The sequence below is a fragment of the Ooceraea biroi genome, chromosome 5 (genome assembly GCF_003672135.1).
Source record: "Ooceraea biroi isolate clonal line C1 chromosome 5, Obir_v5.4, whole genome shotgun sequence".
NCBI lineage: Eukaryota > Metazoa > Arthropoda > Insecta > Hymenoptera > Formicidae > Ooceraea > Ooceraea biroi.
This window is the reverse complement of record NC_039510.1, coordinates 3,783,436-3,808,259: the sequence shown is the minus strand read 5'-3', so window position 1 is coordinate 3,808,259 and position 24,824 is coordinate 3,783,436. Positions and strand designations below refer to the sequence as shown.

At 45.3% G+C, this 24,824-nt stretch overlaps 1 protein-coding gene and 1 long non-coding RNA gene across 2 annotated transcripts in view; one reads left to right on the top strand and one right to left on the bottom strand.

The window, feature by feature from the left end:
* LOC105287631 (UDP-glucuronosyltransferase 2B15) overlaps window positions 1-19,607 on the bottom strand; it is a 28,354-nt gene extending 8,747 nt beyond the window's left edge. Inside the window, exons 1-3 of the mRNA XM_026969927.1 lie at window positions 19,406-19,607; window positions 17,489-18,921; window positions 9,206-9,428 (exon numbers count right to left, since the gene is read on the bottom strand). Of these exons, the coding sequence (XP_026825728.1) occupies window positions 9,206-9,428; window positions 17,489-18,650 (1,385 nt within the window). The 5' untranslated portion in view covers window positions 18,651-18,921; window positions 19,406-19,607. The remainder of the gene's footprint in view (window positions 1-9,205; window positions 9,429-17,488; window positions 18,922-19,405) is intronic.
* Window positions 19,608-20,346: 739 nt separating this feature from the next.
* Window positions 20,347-24,404, top strand: LOC105287630. The gene is made up of 2 exons (XR_895489.3): window positions 20,347-23,016; window positions 23,187-24,404. It is a non-coding gene; the product is annotated as an uncharacterized LOC105287630 (long non-coding RNA).
* The last annotated feature ends 420 nt before the right edge of the window (window positions 24,405-24,824 follow it).

Here is a 24,824-nt window from a genome sequence, read left to right as displayed (position 1 = left end):
TGGAACTTTAATCCTGCAGTCTCATTCAATTGAATGAAGTAATTAAGAAGACAGAAATAATTTATTAGGAAATTATTTCTGTTACTAAAAATAATATTTCTTAGTTACTAAAAATTTTCATAACCACGAGAACCACGAGAGTATTTTAAAAACTATTCTCATTCTCTGCGTCTTCTTTGCATAGCGTTTCTGCGCCAATGATTCACGGATCAGACAGGTACAATCCTTTATCGAAGATATCGCGAAGGGAGGAGGCCGGGACGGCAAGTCCCGATACAGAACGGAAATGAATATGCCTTTGGCGGATGAGATCCGCACAATCTTTCGGCGCGGACGATGAAAAAAGGAGCACGCAAAGAGGAAAGATGAATATTCTTCCGAAAATAAAACCCGTGCGATCTTCTCGCCGAAATGCAAGAAGAAAGCGAAGCCCGGTACAAAGGAGAAATGAATGTTCTTTGAGGTCGACCGTGTGAATACGACGAACGTATTCAAAAGCAGATCGAATCGCGCGTTTGTATCGATCGTCATCATGAGATCATCTTGATCATTGAACCATTTTATTGCTCAATACCGAAATTTCACACGAAGAACATTCTCTCGCAAAAAAATAATTATGTCGAAAAGTGTAATCGACGGTGATGATTAAAAGCAACAACGTGAGGAAAGCAAACATTGACGAAATGAATGCAACATGCACAGTATGCAGCTTGTTTACATAAATTGATTAGTACGCGATCAAGATCCACGTTTTCACCGAGCGTGTTTTAACGATCGAGGGACCCGCGTAAATCAGCCAAAACGCTGGCTGTAACTCGCGCGAACACGCTCGTACGACATAAAATTACCGGTACAATTTCGGGGGTGGGCATGAGGACGAACGGGGAAGAAAGAGAGGGAGTGAACAGGGATGTTACCGGCCGCGTGCAGCTTGTTCGAAACCGGATTCAGCGCGGTAATAACGGCGTTACCGAATTACGGGCGTAACGGCATATGGAATCTCGTCAGGACCGCACGAAATCATTTCGATCAGGCAATTACGGAGCGCGCGATGTCCGCTAAACAACCGCGGCTACGCTATTATTTGCCAGCCAGGGCGCACGGCCGCTCGCATACCGCAAACTTTGCAACGCACCCCGTCCGCAAACTCCGCACCGATTGCCGTGCAAACGCGCGACTGCGATTATGGACCACGAAACGGACGGACGATTAATTCGCCGCTTCCGGTTGCCTCGATTTTTTCGTCCATTCCTGAAAAAGTCCCATCGATTTCATCGTACTCGTACTCGTATCGGGGGAAAAAAGCGCGGAATTATTCAGGACGTTTGGAAAATGGTGCTGGATATTTCAAGCGTCCGTTTCCCTCGTTAAGCAAGGAAATTTTTAACGGATTTCTCGAATTTCTTCCTCTCGTTCTTCTCGATCAGACAACTCCGCTTTATACTTTTGTCGATGTCATTCCAGGCTCGCTACTTTACTTTCGCGACTAAATCGTCATGGCCGAACGATTAAACGATAATAATTTAATTTGCAGTGATAACGCAAAATGCAGTTAGGATTAAATAACAAGGTACACGAGAGACGCAGGTGTCCGGCGTGCAGGATATTCCGCGTTACGCCGCGGGGGAGTGTGTTCACTGTTGAACATCGCGGGATGGTCGCGCGTGTACATCTGTATAATATAAAATTATTTAAACAATGTGACGTCGCACGCGCGCGTTACCAATGTTTCCTCTTCGTCACCGTCGCTGCCGCCGCGGGCCGCGGTAATTACGGGCTTGCAACGCCGAGCGAGCATTCGATATTCCAACAAATTTGCGAAACGGACGTGAATGCAAATCGGCGATCGGCGACAGGCAAAAATAAACATATCGCGTGAAATAATCGAACGATGCAGCCGAGCGAGCGCTGCCGGTGTCGACAGCATTAGTAACGCAAAATTATTTGCCATCATCGTAAAATCATTCCCGTTCCAATTTCACGTCTACTCTTACACGCGCGATTCTCGAACGAATGCATTTCAATGTGTCTTCCGATTTTTAGATCGAAATAGCACGAATATAAAATGCGTGATGGAAAACGAGAAATGCAGCGAATAGTCTGCTGACTGCAAGTCAGTGCAGTGTCAAGGTTTGACAGATCACAAATACATTCTTATTTACGTATTATATTTAATCGCATACTGGATTATGTATTAATCAGTTAGATATCAATTTTCATGCGGTAGATTCTTTGATGAAATTAAAGCATCAAGCTGGAGAGATTATCGTAAATAGTAGGAAAATCAGTAATAATGATTGTAATGATCAGACGTTGATCAGCGAGCGAGTTGCCGATTGAACAAATCCGCCTAGCTCGCTAATCTGCAATAATGCTGCATACGCGTTTCACGATAACAGTAATAATAGATTAATATTGAATATATTATGATATCGTGTACACGTAATGATGATACGCGGATGTATACACGTACATGATTAAATCTGAATCCGCACCGTGATTGCACGAGATATTGCCAAGATGCTTTTAATGCGGCGCACACTGATTGCAGACTGATCGAAAAGCAGTTACCGGATAATACAACGTTACTACTGGCCTGTTGGAGGTAACGTCCGCGCGTTTCCACAAGTGATAAATATAATCAGCACGATCTTAAGACCGTATTACAGTAATACGAGCCCGAGTACGGTTTACGACTTCTCGAAAGAGCCGTGACCCGTGCCAGCGCCATATAACTCCGAGCTCTCTCTCCTTCACCCTTCACGTCTCACCACCCCCGCGTCATCCTGGCCCCCGCAAAATGTGGGGGACGCGAAGTGGCCGTTCAATCCCTGAAGATCAGTGCGCGTGATTGCGCTTGTAAGCCAACTTGGCCCAAGTGGCCCAAGTGGTATAGCGTTAGTGATGCATTTGTGTCGCGACACGTGATTCCGGATCCTTGATAAGGATTTGTAAAGTTACGGTCTCCTTTTATTAAAACTGAATAAAAAGAATTGTGGTTTCGAATTCTTCTGGTGAAATGACGCAACATCGTCAAGAATTGTCAATCTCAATGACATCTTCTGCAAAGTGACTCGTGATGAGAAAATGAGGAATCTTTGTGGCTTTCGGATCTCAAGTTTGAGAACCATCGAAAGTAGATTAGGGCAGATTAGTGTCAGAAACACTGGGAATCCTCCTCTAATCGCGCTGCTCTAGCAAAGAGCAACTTACATAGGAACTTACATAGAAAATTAGAGAACGATTGGATGGCCGGGTCAGGGTCGACAAAAATCCTTCTGAGATTTTTCTTCAGCACGCGGCGAGGTATACGAAATTTCCAAACAATCCGAGACCGTAATTTCGCGGAACTTTCCCGTCGATTTTGATTTGAATCACAGATTTTGCCTGGCGCGACTAAAATAGGCCGACATTCCGAACATAATCAGCGCGGCCGTTTTATTCAATTCTGACGGAAAGATGGAGCGAACGTAAAAAACGCAACAAACTTTCTCCCCCGAGTTCCCCAGTTAACTTATAATTCGTTATTGGGAAAAACGAGTTTCAAAGGGCGATCAAGCCGGCTAAAACCCGGGGCGCAACCGTAACGTACGAGAGGGGAGTTGAACGTACGTATCCCTGTCTCCTCGTCTCCACCGCGAAGTACGAAAGTACCGCGGACCCATAATCAAATTCGACTCCAAACTACCCCCATTCACGGGGGTTGAGCTCGTGCGATAACTCGCAGGCGTTACTTAAGCGCACTGTACCGGGTGACGCGCGCTCGCGCGCGTTTCCATGCGCGTACATTCGGCTCGTACTACCTTAATCCGACACGCACGCAGATGTAGCCACACCTATACACACGGACACGCACGCGCACAAAAGTACGGATAACGCGAACGAACCCACGGGGCGAGGGGGTAGGTATGTACTTAGGGGCGCAAGCTGGCACGTAAGGGCGGCGGTAGTCAAAGTTTCGGCAGTTTGTAAGGAGGTACGAGGGCGCTCCGCACCACATTCTCCGTGCGCCACCCCTTTCCTTTCCGCCGTGTCCGTCCTCTTTCTCACCCCCGTCCCGGACGCCCACCCCGATGCGCTTCTTCTTCGGTTACGGCTGAGGGATAACGTAGTGCGACTCCGTCGTCGAGTTAGCCCGACGACGGTCCTCAGCCCGCCCTCTTGCCAACCCCCTTTTCCTCCCTCGCGGCTGCTTTCCGCTCGCAGCACTTCTCCCTCTCCCTCCTTCCCCGTTCCCGTGCCTCGTCTTCCCTTCCGCGCTATCAGCCTCACCTCGTCTACTTTATTGCCCTGTTGTTCTCGTCCTTACTCTTTCCCGCGAGCGAGTAACCCTTTCGCTCGACGAGCTCCACTTCCGACAACCGCCTCTCTCCTACCTTTCCCTGCCGGCATCCCTCCCCCCGCTCCCTTCTCTCGGCCACGCCGACACTTCCGCTATTGCTCACCCATGGCTCTCTTCCGTCCGGATTTATTCGAGAGGCAAAATGTGCCGGAGACTCTTATTTCTTGTGGAAGCGAGAAAGAAAGAGAGGAAGAGAGAGAGAGGGATTGCGGATGAAAGAGGAGGAAAGGGGTCCCTTCCTCTCGAGGGGGACAGAAACGAGAACTGTGCGGATCCTACAAGTGCTTCGGTGCATCTGCTCGCCCGTAAGGAATGTAATGGTCGATGAAGGCGAGCGAAGAAGCCAGCGGGGGTGAGTGGGAGGTAGGAGGAGGAGAAAAAAAGATCGTCTCGCGGAAAACGAGAAAGTGCGATGCTAAATAACAATTCCTTTCGACGTCAGATATAGTCAAGTGAAATAATTGGACATCCGGTACTGTTAATTTATTGTTTCCAAATGAGTTCCTGCGCTACGCTTTCCGACTTCTGTGTTATTAATAATAACTCGAATCGATGAACAATCATGATTCTTTTATCCGTCGATATGAATATCTCGCCCGCAATAATGATCCAAATATTCCTGCAATGGCACAGATTCCTTGTATATTTTACCTCGCGTATTTATTTGTGAATTTGGTGAATAAAATATCTTACATCTATTTCAAGCGCAATCATGGATCAGGCATTTATAATTTCTCGAGTTGACACAACTTGATTCGTCGTACAACAAATTTTATAGGGGGAAGATATATTTATTTCCTTGGAATGAAAAATCGTTACGAGTTATGTATAAAAATATTCAGAAAGGAAGCTTTGATCAATCTTTTATAAAAAAAAACTTGAAATTTGTCAAATATTTTCTCTGCAATTTATTGCAATTCTGAAATATCATTCGGAGGGCTAACTGAGATACTGCATTATGGAGTGTTACGATTCAGCTGCAATGACAATTAACTCCGACCTCCTCCACGAATTACCCGCATGTTTAAACAAATCGCGGAAAATCGCGCTCTGTCGATTTACTCCGCTCATTATTACATCGGCTTGAAAATGTAAAATGTAAATATTTCATTCCGCGAATTGCGCACTCCCATCAAACATTTGCTTTTTGCCGACCGTTAATTAATTCCCTTCATTATCGAGGCCGCATTATGCGCACGGCTTTCTATTATTTTAGCCACCACGCGAAACGAATGTAATTCAACGAAAATTGCAATGTTAAAACTATGCTCGTCTTTTCACAGAACGACCTAAATTTTCAATCAGCAATATTGCGTGTGTGTTTTGACTCCCGTGTTTATTTTACAATACATCTCTCGTTTTAATTTCGTTTAATGAAATACCGTTGCTGCTTTGTGTCAGTCGCTTAACTGAGGCACATTATTACGAAACCATCTTTTTATTTAAAAATTCGATGATATCGCCAACAGTATTTTCCTATTTATATTTTATGACAACTTGCATTCTGTTGACATTATCTCTGGATAAAAAAATATTTATTACAATTTCATGTGAAAATAAAAGTCGATGCTCTATTCGCAGCATGAAGAGACGGCGAAGGGACGGAAGGGATGGTTTGCAGAAAAGCTTTGACTGCGTGTCGCAATTTTACTATAATACGTATCCTGCACTCGTTAATCTGCAACATGCGGTAATTATCGCATTATAGATCCATGATGACGGCGACATCATCAGCGAAATGATGTTAGTGGCGCTTTCAAACTGTCCGATAATTCGGTATTCTCTTCGCCATATAATATCGCGCATTCGTATAATTGCGCCGCATATTTTCTAAAACAATGCGAATTCGCCGCGGGCCATTCAACGGCATGTCGCGCATCTGATCCGTTTCAATAATCGCACTCGCATTGTCGGCACGTGAAACATTGAAACGCGCGTATTCCATCAGAATCGATATGTGTACAAGCTGGTAACTATTCGTCCCTTTCGCGAGCGGCGGAGCTGTTAATCATTTCCAGCTAAACGTGCAAGCAGAATCAATCAATCTTTTGCATCATTAAAGACGGATCCCGACAGATATAAGTCGCGGCAAATTCATAAATTTATTATTGTAGTCTCTTGGCGACAGAGTCTCGGTTTGAACAAACAGCAAACTCTTAAATGTCATATTCAAAATAGACATTCACGTGTGTAGGTATATAGCTCTTGATCTCATTTCGCTACGCGGCGCTGAATATATTTTATTATAATTCTGTGTTATTTCAAGGCGAGAAATTCAAAACGGACTCGCCGAATCCCCGGTTAAATTCCTATCCGCGGGCAGTATTATGCAACGAAACCGGAATCGCGCGTACATCGTCCGACTTTAGCGGATCCTTAGCGGAGGTCCGAAGCGCCAGCTCGTAAATCCGGCGACATCGTGATTACACCGACGTTAAGGAGTGTCGTACGACACGAAAACGAGCAGCCGGTCGCAACGGTTTCATATCTCCCTTGATTTATTAAGCTTGGCTTTATCTCGCGCAGATTACACGCGCAAATACGCGCTGGCGTGAGGTTCACGCGGGCAGAAAACGATCGATATGTGAAAAAACGTTGCGTAAAACGATAAATTTTAGAATTGACAGCGTGGGTTACGAAATACTGGGAATAATAATTGCAGCTGAGTCAGACCTACTCTTCTCTGCAATCTCTGTTTTACGTAATCCACGTTTGCTGTCTCGTGCATTTAGCGAACGTAATCCGGCAAGAGACTCCTCAAAAGCATCGAGAAACGTTTAATTATACAACGGAGCCTTGAATGAGACGGAAAAAGAATTACGGCACAGGAATGTGGGTAACTTTTGACCCTCGCTTCATCAAGCACGGCACCACTAGGATTCGGTCCTCCTTAGGCTTCCTTAAGTTTCCGTTAGGGTTTCAGTTTTTTCCCCTTTCTTCCGAACCCCAATCAGCAACACGCTCTTGTGAAACCCGAAAACAGAATTTCCCGTCAAACTTGAAACATCAAACGAGTTCAATAATCCTGTCCCAGGCTCGTCAACTCGTAACTTAAAATAATATTCCGGGATTCATAAAGTGGACAGGAAAGTAATTTCGAGCTTTGCGAGGTCTTTCTACCGTTGTTTGGTGTAACCGGGGTTAAAAGCACGTTAAATACTGTGCATGAACCGTAATTACATCGCTGCTAAAGAGGGAAAGCAGAACGTGCGCGCGTTAACGCGCGGCGCGAGTCTAATGTATAAGTCGGTCTATGAAAGGAGTCAGTGCTACCGTGCCATCACGATGACGCAAACCGGAGCCAGGAGGACAAATGCACCGCAAATAGAGATTTTCGCGAAACTTTACCGTCCTTTTACCTCCGAGATTTAATTCGAACGTCACTTTGAATCGGATCCTCCGGGGGACTCTTCCCGCACACATGCCAAGTGAAAAAACGTCACCATTGTCGTGAGAGAAGTTCCGAGAAGAAGTCAGTAACGTCAAATAACGAAGGTAGAGTTCCTCCGTCTGGTCCCATGGGCCACCAATCCTCCCTCCTTCCATTGCCTCAACCATCACGCGCTCGACACCCCTCTGAGTATACCAGCGCGGGGGTGGTTTTACGTGGTACACAGTGGGCTCGGTAACGAGGACGCGTGCGGTTAACAAGTTGACCGTACTTGGTCAGAGGAAAGCCCTAGGTAGGGGGTGGAAACGGTGAGGAGGGTCAGGGGAACCGAAGCGTTGAATAATGTAAAATTTCATTTCGGTCCGCCCTCTCCGTCGTCATCGGCGGCGTACCGTTGATTCGGTGCCCCCGTGAAACATTTAACGCTCGCGGAATTTCCCATGCGATTTCCTACGCCGGATACGCGCGCGGGCGGACGAGCCAGCTGCGTTCACTCGCCCCCTCACTCGCTCGCGTCGATCGAGGGAGGAAAAGGCGAGGGAGAGGATCCGAGAGGGCCAGAGAACCATCCTGGGAACACGTTCGCTCTTTCCGCGATTCGTGCTTCGAATTTGCGACCAGGCGAGCGACGGCGTGCCGAAAGGGAGGAAAAAAAATTGTCTGCCGGAGGCCACGCCACGCTAAGAGTAGGGTGCGGATACACGATGCCCCTCTCGCAACGCAGCATGGTCTACCCTCTTGGAGAACGAGTGAGACGGCGGTACGAAGCGTCGGAGAGAAAAAAAGAGAAATGTCAGCCGAGGGAATGCTAGAGCAAGAGAAGAGAAGCAGGATGACGACGAAAGGGAATGAAAGGGGTTGCGGAATGCCAGTGAGCCGCGCTACGGATTAACGGGACGCCTCGGCCGCACTCGCGCTCGCACTCGGTGCCCTGCAACGACGGTGCACTCGCTGGATATCCGGTGCGTCCGGACGACTCGTGAGATATTCAACGGAGCGAACATCCGGACAGATTATACGATTCTCCTTTTTTCACGGCGATCCTTCCCTGACTCTCCCGCGCGTCTACCTCCCCCGCGTCTCATGCGTGAGAAACCTTTACGTAACCGATATCGGGATACCACGGGAGACTGTAATTGGTGACTCGTGCGTCGGAAATGCATCTGCGAGATTCGAGGGAATCTACCTTTATCGAACATGCTCGATGAAAAATTCCATTTTCTCTCTTTCTCTTTAACATATTTCCTCTTAATAAAATAATTATTGCGAATTTAAATTGTTGCTATTAACGGCTGATGTTTTATTCTCGATTTTATCACTGACAAGCTTACGAAATAAATTGCGACTGTCACGAGTTTAATTCGTTCTTTTCTTTACCTGAATTAAATGGAATTAAATATTATATGTATATCAAGGAAAGATAAAAACGAATTTCTTATTTTTGGATTATGATATATTGAGAAGCAGCGTACCTGGCATTGTTGAAGATTTCGTTTAGAGCTCGTCTCAAGAATTGCTCATCTTGCAAATCATTGTACGCGAGCACTTCGGCGACACCTCTGGCCTTTACACTATAGGAATTGTGAAACTGATCGCCGTACATCGGCAATAAAACCATCGGCACACCCGCATAAACAGCCTCCGAAAGCCCAAGAAGTCCACCATGACCGAAGTAACATTTGACGTTGGGATGATCTGAAAAAATATAATAATTGTAGTAGCAGTGATGAATTAAATTAATAAAGTAAAGATACTGAGGGAACAATAGCAAAATAAACTGGGAAAAATCAAAGACTCTCGAGAAGTCAATCGAGCGAGCGAGTGATATTACAACGAGGAATAGAAAAGTGTATATATTTAGTTTATTGTCTACACTATTGCACAGTTTGTTTCATTCGAGAGTGATACTGCTGGTATATCGGCGAGTTGTGTGCAACGGCCTTTTCAGTGACGTTGTAAACACCGGTTCAATTTACAAAACCGGCGTTGACCGCTGCCGGAAATATTCAAATCGCAATTTGCACTAAAAATGTCAGGGTCATAGAGGCTTCCGTATGAAACACGTGCGCACACACACACATACACACACATACAATCTGACATTACAAATGACTCGATCCTAAATGGAATTGCCAGGAACACGTAATCTTCCGGCGCGCGCGTGACAGACCTTAATTGATTAATTACGCATACATTCGCGCTCACGCTTATAACGAAGAATCTATAATTTACATCGCAATTAACAGGCAAATTACGGGTTCAGCGCAGTAATTCGTAATTGATCTTGGCACGAATTACGAGTCTAATTCATTAACGCCGCGCATTGCATATCGGCAATAATAATCGCGGCTCGAATATGCGAGGGCGTCGTCGTGGATAAAGACACTTCTTCTCGCGATCGTTGTCAACGCGATCTCGAAGTCAACGGTATCTTAATGCGTAAAATTACGGTAAGCGTTAATAATATAGAATTCCATAAATAATTAACGCGAAAAGCGCAACGCTATTCCCCGGAGGACGGAAGACTTAATTAGCGTTTGCCAATATCGGATTTCGAGCTCTCGCAATTGTTATAATTTATTAACGCTTCCATCAATAACAATTTCTTCCTGTCATACAGAAACAGGAGAGAATATCATAAATACCCTTGCATGCATGATATTAAAACAAATTATAATCATCATTTCCACGACAATCCCGAACTATTCTCAGTTATTTAAACCCCAAATAGCACCTTTATTCAATCATCTATTTTACTATTACCAGCGGTCCTTCCACGATCTATTTTAAAATTTATTTATAAAAAGGATACTTGCGGCGTTTCTCTTTTGCACCTCCAACCCCAGTCTTTCCATATGCACGCAGGTGTGATACCCCTTCGCAGTCAGTGTCGAACACTCACAGCGGCAATCCTCGACTCGGCTGCCGCGGTGTTCGCGATAAAAGTCTCGTTCGCCCTCACCCTCCAATATTCTCTCCTTGCCGTATACCGAACCGGCGGTGGCGCACACCACCTCCGGCGTCGATCCTAATGTCAAATTCCATTACCGTCTCGGCTTCGCCCGCCGCAACGTGCCCTCCTGCCTGGATCCATCTACGGATGTACGCGGATATTTGCCGGGGGTTTACGTTACATCCGCACACCCCCGCGCGCGCGTGAATACATTCACGCACCCGGCGTCGAGGGGGATGCGCTCCCTTCGTCTCGACACGGCGCCGAGTGCCGCATCTCGGGCTTTTCGTGCTCTCGAGGCATCACACGATGCACATCCCCCGTATCATCTCCCGGCGTGCCCGCGCTGATACGTGACAGAGGATATCTATCGGTCCCGGGCTGAGAAATTTTCGCGCGCGACGATATGCCGAGATACGCGAGGTATAACGAGAAATCGGAGAGAGAGAGAGAGAGAGAGCCCGCGCATAAGATTCGCAGCTCCGAGATCTTCACCGCCGTCGCGTGGTAAATCACGCGCGATATCAAATCCTCCCCTTTTCTCCCTCGCGCGTGTACAAGCACCCTGCGCACCGCGTTGCACGCGAATAGATGCTATCCGACCGTTCGTATGACGGTCGCTGTGAGAGATAGGCGATATTAACAAGAATCGCGAGTCGCTTTCGCGGAACGATTTCAATCACAGCTACCGGCAGTGAGAAAGAACGAATGACGTCATTAAGAATGTAACGATTACTCGTTACATTAGCGTATCATTGTTTCACGATCTGCCGCCTCGGACAGTTCGCGAGAACGCTCGCCGTTACGTCAGCGAGATAACTGGCTCAAATGGAAAAAGAAAATGCGCACTGCTTAATGCGATCGATATTGCAATTAAGGCACGAAGTAAAACGTGATACTTCTCGCTCAAGAATTTCGCGCAGCTTCCGCGATATGACGTACCGAACTTTCGCGCTGCATAAAGAGCGCCGAGCGAAGAAACTGCACGCGCGGGCGGAAAAAAATGCGATCGCGAGGAAAAAAAGGAGAGAAGAGGGAAAAGAGCGCGGAAAGTAATGGAAGTAGCCCGGAGCAGAGAGAGGAGAGCGAGGAGCGGGCGGTAAGAAAAGAGATCAAGGTACAGCAGTCACGAAGTGAGATAATAAAATTAAAGCGATCGATCGTAGCGCCTGACCAACTTACGGCAGTCTTAGCAAGATTATCCGAAATACGAAAAAGGAAATGCTCGCCCGTAAATGTGGGCGAGGAAAGAAAAGAGGAATTTAGACAAAATTGCTGCTGCTGCACTGTTTTACGTATCTTAATTCTGCGCAGTGTAAGAACATTTGTTTAAATCAAGAAGCTTCAAACTTGTACGTGTAACCAGATTAGAATGTATAAACAGAGATTAGCAAAGTGAAAAATCATGTTTAGAAACAGTGTCTTATGGAAATGGCGATAACACAAACAGCAGTACAATAAAACAGACTGTGCAGTATTATTTGCAAATAGCTTATCGCTCATTTCACAATTACAGTCATGGCCGTAAAGTGCACATGTATACAACTACAGTGCTATAATTACAATAATGATATTAAAGCGCGATGCGTTTACGTAATCATAGAAAATGATGTATGATGCGCGACGGAAAATATTGTTTGAGGGTGTATTAGCGCGTGATTCATCGGGAAAATCAGGGCCGTATGCGGATTTCAAAGGGGTGGTATCATTTAGTTGCGAGCCGTTTCAGCGGCGTCGTAAGCTTGACGAATCGCGTCAACAATATTACGTTTATTAAATGCACCTGCGGGGGCGTGATTAATAATCAGCGGCGGATTGAGCCGCGACGACGTTCCTCGCATACGAGCGCGTGCGAGCATGTACGAGGGTGTATCCGACGGCGGGTCTGTCGGAACGAAAATAGAGGGATTTCGAAGGATTCCCTCTTTACTTATCAATCTCTTCGGGGAGCTGCAGAGCGTCGCGGCGCTCCTCGAATCCGCCTGTAGCGCGAATATTTTCGCGAAAGTAAAGTCTCGCGGAAGTCCGATAAGCAGACGACGGTATCTCCTCCTCCGTCGGCGAAATCACTGTTTACGCTCGAACGTGTACGGAAATACGCATCGCGCCCGAAATCGAAGACGCGATGAGCGATCCCGGAGCTCGTTTCGGAGTAAACCCGCCCCGGGATACGCGGGGAAGTTTTGCCGATGTGCAGAACACATCCGCGTGCCGAGAAAATACCAACGATAAGATTAGAAATCGTGTGTGCGAATATCGTGACTCTGCGAACGTGCTCATCGTGCGATTCACTCTCAGTTTGCGAATTTTCGAGGTAAAAATGAGGGAGATAAGAGGAGGGATGCTTTCCGCCGGCCAGCGAATTAAAGGGGGATACGAGGGCGAGATGAAAATAAGGGATAACTGAAAGAGCAGAATGATAATCAAGAGAGAGAAGGAGACAGGGGAATAATCTATAGCCGTTAATCCGAGAGCACGTATGAGAGTCGCTTCGTTGTAATTTTGGGGCTTCATAAAGAGGTAAGCTCATTTTTCATCTCGTGGAAAATACATTATAGAGATTAGTAATTTTATACTTTGTACGTACAAAGAGGAAGAGAGGTAAAATATGAATAGCGTAAAAGTACATACATGGAGATGCGGAGGAAAAAAATTTCTTAATCTCATAAATTTCTACTCTATTAAAAGAGATTCCCTCGAAATGCCTGTATCAAATTTTACAACCAAATTATCTCAGCTTGAAATATTTAAACTGAATACGAGCGACGTTGAATGTTACGCATTAAAAGTTGTATCACTGACAAGGTACATAATAATCAGAATAATTCGATTGTAACGCGTGCAGAGTAATCTGCGAACTTAGTTTCTGCACGAAATGACAGAGGTGATGGAAAATCCAACGAAATTGGCTCACGAAAAAAAGCAAGCACAAAAGTAATAAAAAACTAATATATTGAAAAAAATTAATTTGAATTAATAAATGTGCAGGTGCTCAGCAGCTGGACTGAATAACCGCGCGGATTTGCAAATTTGTTTTCAACATTCAAGCAGCAAAAATGTGACACAAATAATAACAACGTCGCCTTCATTTAGGAAGAAAATTCAGATTATTATCTTAGGATATTTCTCAAAGAGTCATTCTCTTTCGCATCTTAGTCTAGATGTACTCCGAGCTAAATAACGCCTATCTTGTGGACGATGATGGACTGTCGCGATGAGCAGAAGGGAAATGGCATCGTGGCGAGCGCAAGAAAGGGAGAGATGCAGAGAGGAAGAATGGAGTGAGAGAAAGAAAGAGGGAGACGACGGAAGAGCGTGGTTCTCGGCGTAGCCAAGGAGGTTTAACGGTGATTTATGTTGCCGTCGGGTCGTTAGCGAGTTGCCTAATTAAAGTCGTTTCGCTCGACAGAGGCCGAGCTGCAAAACTGCTTACGCGAAAATTCTCGCGGCAGTCTCTTCGCCTTCCACCCCATTCTACGCCGGTTTTCGTCCCCTTTTCCACCATCCACGTCACGCTCGTACATTGCGGTAGACGTAACGTCCGCCTCTTCGCACCCAAAAACGATCCTGCTACCAAACTTACTAAACTATTTCAAATACATCGATAGATCGATATATTTAATTGATAATCGTTACCGTCGATCCAGAAAACGTGACTGAGAACGAGTCTGCAAAAAGTTTCGAAATACAGCAAATTGGAGAAATGAGAGTGAGATCGGCTTTTCATACGTGGATGCGATAAAACGCGCATTCTGGGATAATCCGATTAATTGTTTATACAGGAGGTCCCTTCTCGGTTCGCGGCGTTATCGAATGTTATTTATTATATATATATTTCATCATTATTCAAAAGTTTAAACACAGACATAACAAATGGAATCAATTAGATTCACAATGTTAGAGCATAATCAGAAGTTATCTCTCGCTTTAATGAGCTTCGGTTTCGTTTCTGTCATCCTTGACGACATAACATGAAAATGACGAGATAACGGTCAGCACATTAATTTAGACATTATTATATACATTTCGCATGCGGAATTACAACACGCGCTGGCCATAAATCATTTTTACTGTACGACGTTGCAACGGGAACATTACTTTCCTCCCGGGAGAATTTGAAAGGGCACTCGTTTCGGAGTGACCCGGCAATCCGTTTACCCTCGCACGGAAACCGTTCAAATATTCGCATTACTGATACCTTACGCGAATTCCGGATGTCGATTTCACTGCCAATTAACTCGACGTTCGTCCGTGTATCGTCGTACTCGCCGAATTTGCGCGAATCGTATCCAGGAACACCAAAAGCTCCTCAAATATGCTGGGGGGCCCGCTTTCCCGATTTGACTGCTGAAAACTATTTGACGCTAGCCCCTTTTCCCTCCGCTCTATCCCTCGCGTGATCCATGTTGAATAGCGGAATACCGTAGCTACCGTACGGTAACGGGGATTTGAAAGCCGCTTTCGATATTTCGCGCGCGCGGACCGATTCCGCCTGGCCGCGATTCGGCGCGATTAGTTTCACCGCGCGCGAGTGAGCGCGAGCGTTGCTGCAAGCGGGAATCCCTGGCCCTTTCTCCAAGTATTCCAATTCCTCGTGGTCATAGCCGATAGACACGTTTATACGAGGTCGGAAAGTCAAATAACGCATGCCGAACCGCCGTGCATTCCGCGCGAGCGATTGCAATATAGTTTTCCCTCGTTCTCTCTGTCGTACCAGGGATTTTTAACGAGCCCGTTCGTCGTGTCCACATTTTCCAATTCTATTCTCTTTTTGCAATTCCAAATATTCAAAAGATGTTTTGAACACGAACTCTAAACGATTCCTTAAATATCATTAAGTAACCATTTTTGTTTATTATCACGATCTTATTTTTTCGTTATTTCCCGCTGATCCTCGAATTACTTAAGCTCTTAGAGAAGAAAAGAGAAAAAAGGAACTTTTCCTTTTCCTTCCTTATAGGATTTTGCCAATGCAAATCGATGAAAGCGATCAAATCATCGCAGAATATCATTAAGATAATTAAATATCTTTCTTAAATATCATTAAGATCATTAGATATCTTTCTTAAATATCATTAAGTAACCATTTTTGTTTATTATCACGATTCGAAAGGGATTATATTGAGTTGCCATGAGTATATATTATATTACTGATAATTTTTAATATTAAATAGAACCTGAATGTATAACACACAAATATGACTTTAATATATCCGATTTTATATTGAAATTATAATACTAGGCGGATTATAACATTGATATTTCATTACGAATCCATTTACTTATTTTTGATAAATGCGCGCATTAATGTAACAAATTTTCCTAATCTTCTGACATAACGAATTTTTGTTGTCATATTCATCAACAGGCAGAATATCTTTCTTCGAGCTGCAATTGCAGCAGCGACGGCCGTGTACTATTGTTGCATTTGAAATACACGCGAGCCTATATTTCGTATAATAGTAATGTGATATTATCGTCGTAGGGCATACGCGCTCGCGAATTGTAAGGCAATCCGATTCGGCATGGTATATATTACAGCGATTGCGTTACACGATCGAATAAAAAACCGCCGTAATTTCGATGAGGAGTGGCGCTCAATCTCCTCGTTCATGATAACGAGCGCAGAGAGCTCCGTATCTGTGAGAAGTATTTATAATTGAGGTCATTGTTAGACTGGTTGCGTAATCGTTCGCTCGAACGACTTCTTAACTGCTTGATGACTGTGTCACTGTTTGATTAACAAGTGTACTCGTAGAACTGATTACTGCTCGTTGCAGTAACGCTGAAGATCTAAACTGTCACGATATGATTTCCTATGTTTATCTATCAACAATTACGTCACTTTCTCTCATATCAAATAAAACACCGAGGTTCCGTGAAATCGTTTGGAATTTTATCCTCGTGCAACAGCTCCAGTTTTCCTGCTAAAGGAGGAAACTTGACTAAAGTATAATTATGATGTCTCTTGAAGCCACTTAAGCCACAGCAAGAAGCTTATTGACGTAATTATAATGACACAGTTAATAAAAGGAACTTATACACGTGCCGCAGCATAATCGATCTGATCACGATGCGATAAAGATCATGTGATGAAGTTCCATCGACAATCAATCAAATACTTAAATGCGTCGCGAGAGAAGCCGGAGGGGAAAGAATGCATCATTATTAACAGAAAACAGAGTGGGACCGGAAGAAACGTACGAGCGAAATGAAAAACACGCGTTCCGCTGGCGGTATAGTTTAACCGCGAACAACGTGATAAAAAGGCAAAAGCAACGAAATAAAAAATTGGAAAAAGAGAGTGAAAATAAAATCGCGCACCGCAGGTGCGGCCGTCGATCATCGAGCAAACGGTAGCGCGCGAGCGCACGTGCTGCAAGGGCAATAAAATATGTCAAACGGTACCTAAACCAAGCCGGTGAAATTTTTAGCGTAACATTACCATTGCAAATCTGCGCATACGCGATCTCGGCCTGTCGCAGCGAAAGCGCGAACGCGGCTCGCGGAAACGGCTGTCGCGAGGCAGAATTATCCGCGATTTGCGATCGGCCGCAACGCGCGAGTTTGTCACGCGAGCGACGACGCGTTTGTTGGCGCGTTCGTTGGCGCCCGAACGCCACGATAGTGCGCGAATCGACGCGTCACCCGGCGGAATAAAAATTAAAAGATTACCGACTCGGAATTATGTGAAAGAAAACAGATTGCAGATTGCGTCAAGGAGAATCCGTCTCGAGCTTGAACTCGAGAAAAGGAGGCAGGAAAGGAGAGGATAGGCGCGCACGTTCGCCCTTTCACTTACTCAACACGTCAAACTGGGGCAGCCATTTCTTAGCCATAACATTGTTCATCTTGTACGGCAGCCGATCAGACTCCCACTTCCAGAGCACCTTATGCGGTAGCGAGCTGATGACGTTCACTATCGCGTTCATCTTCTCCTTCGGCATCGTAGTCAGCTTGATCATGGAGCCGAGGCTGAAGTAGAGCACGCCCTCGTGCGCGTTGTCGAGGAACTCGGCAATGTCCTTCGGCAGCGGGTTGATCTTGGGCGAAATGTGAAGTCCGCCGACCTCGACCACGTTCGACAATTGAGGTCGGTTACCATGGATGCTGGCATGAGTGTTCACCAGGAGCGCCTGCGACTGCTCAGCGAGTGTTCTCAGCTTAGGCAGATCCAAGCCGAACGCTTTGTCCGCGACGGCCTGGTCGATGGGTCGGTACCAATATTCATAAGCCATGTTGCACAATAACCATGCTAGTGTATTACTCATCCTACTGTAGAAATTCATGGGCTCGTCGTAGCCACTGAATATCGTCATTATGTAGCTGGGATTGTCCACGTTACCCATGTTGCCATTGACCCACGGCATCGTCTGATGCGAGGACATCGTCAGATATGGCACGTTGAACCGATAAGCGAAACTCAAGAAGCAGTCAGTGTTGAAGCTCTCCGTGATCATCACGTCGAACGTCTCGTTGGATCTGATGAGCTCCGCGACGGCCGCATTCCGCAGCAACGCGGTTTCGCACGATGTGGTGGCAAAGCGCTGCAGCATAATGAGATCGAGGAAAGCGCTGTAAAATCCGTGTTTTACAAGTTTGAGGTCTATGACATTCACGACATCGACATCGGGAGTTCTCAGATTGATGTCCTTGTAAGTGGGCAGCGGCTTCTTCGCCTTGGCGCTTTCACTTCTGGGGAAGTACGAGATCACGGTGACACGGTGACCACGACGAGCCAGCTCCTCCAGAAGAGGTTGGAACATGTCGAAGTGACTCTTGCCAAGATGTCCGAAAACGCCGAGTATCTTGAACTTCGGCCTCGTGCTATTAACGAACGTAGTGTCGTCAGCCTTGCCGGCAGCTGAACAGTACGAGAAGAACACCGCAAGGAGGATGACCGTGAATGAATAACGACACATCTTGAGTTTGTTTGAACAGATCCAGTTCGAGGTGTGCACCATCACGATAAAGACAATGAACTGATTATTTCACAGGAAGCGCCGTACAATTTCTGCCGCGAGACTTTGGTCCGTCGAGTTTGGTCAACCGAGAGAGTGACAGTTTGTTCGGTGATTCAGCTGATGCTTATTGGACGACAGCCATGAACATATGTGCTGCTACAGTGCCGTACAGTGATAGAAATCCCCTTTCCACTGTATATATACACATGTATGTGTTGAACGTACATGTATATGTACATGTATGTGTACATGCGTGTTATCCGCACTAATCCTGTTTTAAAACGTAAGATAACTCTTTTTATTACCGAATAAATTATGAAAGAAACTATGCTATATGTAGATCACCGTGTAGAGATAATGACGCGTACAAATATTCAATATGCTGATTCGAGATGTTGGAATTGATTGGCATAATCTCGCGCATAATTCTAATTAGCGGAGTGCTAACTTTGTAAATAAGTCTTTACAATAATTATCGAGTCGAAGAAGCATTTAAAAATTCTTCTAAGATTAATAAATAAGATTAAGTCTATTTCTATTAATAAGTTAGAAGAATTTGATAGTTTCATTATTAATCGCTACAAACTTATGAAGTAACTGCGTCAGTTTTTCCAGTTATCGTTTGCCCGTGCAAGAAATTTATGTTTACTGGTTTATTTCTACAACCTATTATCTATCCGGCAAAATTATTTATTTATTAAACTTTAGCATGGAAAGGGAAACATTAAGGGGAGAATAATGTTGCTGTTACATACCTGATATAACGAACGTGATCTAAGTATACATATGTTACATAATAAACGCAGTAGTAAATCAGCAGGTTCAAAAAATAGATTTCTCCTTGGCTAATGTCGCGTTGGACAATATAGGCATCAGTGACGCAACCGGATTGGGATGGACTTCAACGCTGCGTAAATTATGATTGTCGAGCATCGAAACGCAAAAGCTACAAAACACAAAGATCGTAAAGAATATTTTATATTAATATTAATATATTCCTAAGCATTACATGCGAGGTCACGTTAATAGATAATATCTCATTTTGCAAATGAGCTATTATGAGAAAACATATACCAGGTAGAAAACTATAACAATATTATTTATATGATTTATAGGTCTCTACATATTTAATATGAAGATATCGCACTACAAGTTTACAAGTTTGATAAAACAGGCAATTCACTTAACGACACACACGATGACACGAAAGTTTTTTTTAATCTTATTAAATTCCTTTTTTTCGTTCTTTCCAGTATCTGTTATATCATTATCTATTAGGAGTCTCTAAGTCAATAACGATAAAGTCCATCGAACACACTCTGCGAGCTTCGTCTCTTTGTCTCTCTCTCCTTCTCTCTTTCGTTTCCCGCCTGTCTCTCGCGAATTAAGACAATTACGGCGGCTGGTATCGCCCGAAGGGGAGAAAGGGTCCAGGGAGGTTGCCGTCACGCGCAATCGCGACCTTAATTGTATCCGGAAGATCGACACGTGGCTAAGGCGAAGACGACGATCGTCGAATACCGCACGGATGTTGAAGCGACAAACTTCAGCGCGTTCCTCCTCCTGCTCCTCTGGTGCGAGACAACGGGGACGGCGGAAGAGGTAAACCGCCACGTCATCCTCGAGTGTCATTAGAGTAATTACCGCCCGATGCCTCTTCTAATTCCCCTGTTCCACGTGCGTCACCTTGCGCTTGAAACTTCTATGGAAAAACTCCGCACGCAACGCGCATTCTTCGCTCTCCGATCAATGCGGAAGATTATTGCACACGCAGTATTTCTTCGCGTCAGCGTCTGCGTCTCATTTGCGCTCCTCGCTCATTTTTATCCTCACTTTTGCCGACGTTTCTAAATTTCTTTTCACATAGGAGCAACGTCTCTCTTCGATCCACGATAATCCGCGCTTTGATGTTCCGATCGCAGCATCGGTATTTTATTAATCGTATCAATCTTGTCAAGTTTCACGGTTCAACCGGCATCCGTAAAATTTCAGGTATCCTCCTGAATTAACTCGGTGCTCAAGTTGGTGGATGGAGCGTTCTCAAGGCACCATCGAGGAACGAGGTACCGTCCTGTGGTCGAGCTGCCTGGTGCTGGTGCACACCGCAGTGACTTGGAGTAAATTGACGCGCGGGTAGATGGTATACGTACAATGTACAATGTGACGAGTATTAGTCGAAATGGTCGACATGTCCCGCGACAAAGTCCCGGCGAAGTTATACGGTGGTTCGCAGCTACCCTCTTGATTCCTCCCTCTCTCTGCCTCCCTTGCCGAGATAAGCAGAGATACCCGTGAATCCTAGAAACTTTCAGAAACAGTGATATCCGTGACCACCGTGCGCTGAGTTCTCGGCAAGTAATCATTAATTAATTGCATTTTGTAATCAACAGACCGTTCGCCGCGCGTTAAACTCCGTCTGTTTGTTCGCCATACGGTGGTGCAAAATGGATACGTGGACTGCCACGTCGGTGTAACTCAAGTATCGGTATAAATAAAAAATAGCTGGGTCGCGTCGGTGCAGCGTTCGTAACGTTTTATTGAAGAACGACAAATATTTCGAGAACACGCTGTCGGCTTATATAAGCACACGCTCGACGAGAGCTTGATTCGATTTCTAAATATTTTTCTATCAATCGTTTCAGCGTTCCCCCGTGGCGCACGAACGGTTCTCGCGAAAACACCGCACCGCGTTCGTCTTACGAGCGAAATAATCAAGCACGGATAACGAATAAATTATCAGGAAGCCTTTAGCGTGCATCGCCGTGCAAAGACGTTCGATTATGATGAAAGATGTGTGACTGCAAAAGGACACGAGATCTTGTCGGACGCGAGACACGTACCTGATTCGTCCCAAATGGAGAATTTCCTCGCCGGCAGAAAAATGGGGATAATTTCGCGATATTCTCAGCGCCCAGCCACCCCCTCTTATTTCTCAACTTTCTTCGCAGGCCGGTAAAAGTCCAACCGCGAAGAAAAGGGCGATGCTGGAATTGCCGGCGGGTCGTCGGTAATTGGCCCAACTCCATCCACCATCCTGTTAGCGGTGACCATTTTTCGCCATTTGTGTGCACGGCGGTGAGAAAACATCGATGCGGCGAACGTACATACACGCTGACGCGCACGGCCGAGCAACCCCTCCGCATATTTTCGCGCACGCACCGGCGGAAACGAAGTGGTGCTGTTTAATTCATGAATTAGTGAATTCGCGTGGACGCGAAAGATCGTCTACAAATTGCTTCGTTTACCGTGCCGGGTTTATGGGGATGCCTCGGACTCGGCGTTCGTCCGAGGGTCAGAATATCAGGGCGGCGGAGTCTTCAAGCGGCACAGTCAACCCCGAGCGAGTCGATCGATGTCGAACTCCGTCGACGATAAATCTTTTATCCGATGTTGGGTCGCAGGCACACTGATCGCGGATGTTGTCGACACGTTCCTTTTTATGAAGAAGAAGATTACAGATTCTCTTACTTTCGGCGGAGCGTTCTCATCTCTCGAACGATTGGCAATTGACAAACGGGTTGTAAAACTGCATAATTAAAGTAATCTCGGAGAGTGCGGTCTTGCGCTTTCACAACCCCCGGTTCACGGTTTCGATAAGTCCGTGGGAGAGACGTACACGTTCGCGCGTACGTACGTACACGGACGAGCGCGAACGCACGGCGCGCACACGTATACACTTGTGCACGTTATATTTCGTGTGTACACGTAGGACGGAGTAATATCTCGAAATCCATTAGCGCCGTCTCCGCGGACCGCAATCTTGATAATTCCACGTGGACTCGGCTCGAGAGTGCGGGCGGGCGAGCAAGAATCACCGTTGGATGCGGGATACACGTCGGCCAGGGCGGGCGCGCTCGCGAGAGCGCGAAAGGGTTGCTTGCGGAAGGACGGGGATGAAGGGACGGGCCGGGAGGGAAACGCGGAAGACGGAGACAGCGCCGGAGGACTGCCAGGGAGGAAAGAGGAAGAGAAAGAGAAAGAGAGAGAGAGGCCACCGAGAGACGTATGACTCCCCGGGGAAATTTAGGTGCGACCTCCATGTATCACCGAACCCGCCGTAAGTAGGTACGTAACCGACGTAGGTACGTACGTGTACGTTCACGTGGATCCGCGCGCGCGAGCAAGCGCGTGCCGCATGCTCGGAGCCCGGTGCATATACGTACACTCTTCCGAAAGATTGCGATCGGAGGCGGTGAGAAGGATGCACGTGGTTTCCTCTCCCCGAGCGCACGGTCCACGAGACAATTCCTCGATAGAGCTGATCATTTCCGAGGGATTCTCGGAGCTCGGATAAGGTCATCGATAAGTGATGTATTCCAGGATGCGTCTGCGTTCGTACAGCATCTCTCAGGAATCTGAATCATAGGTGAGGAGGATGTTTGGTTACTTGCAATATGATTCCGTTTGCGAATTTTATAATAAAACGGGAAGATGGATGGACGCGTGATTTCTTTTCCTTAATATTTTGTTTATGATAACGTTTAATATTGATTAATTTAATTAATTTAATTTTATAACATTGTTTTAAATTTCCAGATGCTACGCTACCTCTTGCGTGACGTCACCATGCGACTAATAGGCGCAAAATCCAGATGACACCTTCCAAAGTCAATCCCGTGCCGGTCGTCGCTGCTACCGTCACTATCGTTTTAATTCTTCTTTTTTTTGCAGAGTGAGAAGAATCGGCGGATCGCAGACGGGGGAGCGAAAATTCCGGCAGAATGGTAATAAAATCGATGCCCCGGATCTGCTCCGGTTTGTAATTGAATCAAATTAATCACTCCAGCCGACCTCGAGTCCGCACCCCCGCAGACCGTCGACTCATCCGCCGCCATCTCCAATTAATAGCGGGGGTTGGAGGACGTGAGCGGGACGCGGGTGTGAAGGGTCATTCCGGCGTTTCGTTGGAACTTCATAAAACGAATCCAATTACCGGCGAACGTTTGTCAAAGACTCAAAGCCGCTAAAAAGTTTCGGTCCCGCTCACGGAAGTGACGTCACGCACCTGTTTTCGCGTCGTCGTTCAACCCCGTCAGTAGTGAAAATAAACGAGCGACGAATCAACAAAACTGGCCACGAAATAAGGCTGACACGTGGCGCAAATCGCGCATAAAATAACGCTCGAAAGCGGACCGCGACTAAAATTAAGTCATTTTATGATATTTTTATGAAACGACATTCATTATTGTATATTGAAGAAGGACGCGAAAAAGTTTTGCCAGATTCGAGATATATTAAAATTGTAACATAACATTGTATTGATAAAATGTCTAGTTTTCGAATTCTGGAATCAGAAGGCAGTCAGGCAGTGTTTTAAAAATTTCTTAAAATATATTCCTAAAATACATGAAGACTTTATTTCTGAAATTCCTATTATACCTCTACAAGCAATTTTAAAACATAAAAGTTCAAAATAGAAGAATTTTCTCAAGAATATGAAGAATGATCCAATGTCATTTGCCTTCTATTATCTATATCTATTTGAAAGTACAAATACGTAGATCGATATAAATATACTGTGTTTCTGTCACAAAATCTCCTAATTTTTCTTCTGGGAATACAGAATAAAACTAAACTATCATAGAATATATAATATAAATATATACATAAGATATTTCTAATTACGTTCGATTTATTAATCCATCGATAAAATAAAAGATAATCATACTGTAATATACTAATATTTGGGCCGCTTGTTAAAACCAGTGAAAACATGAACGTTATGTGAATAAATTTTTACAATTTTGATTTTTAAAATATATCATACTGAACCTAAAACGTCACATTACATCATAAAAGCGCATAGAATGTTCCTAATTATGTCTATCTTAATTATTTATGTAGCGGACAATACTCACCGAAATCCAATATTAAGCGAAATGAGAAAGGTTAGGTTTGTACCATACGAATCTGAGCGTCGAAAATCTTGAAGAATGAAGGATTAGGAGCAGAGTAGCATGATATGCGACGAAGTGGCACAAGAGTTCATGTCATGTCGGTAACTATGTCAACCTCGGCTTAGACGTCGGTAACTATATCGACACTAGGTTTTATCGACGTAATTGCGATCGGCAATTTACCGACAAGTTTGCGCGGTGTTGGGCTACTTCGCACATCATGTTCGCCTGCTCCTGATACTTCCATTTTGGAGATTTTCGACGTGCTCAAATGCAC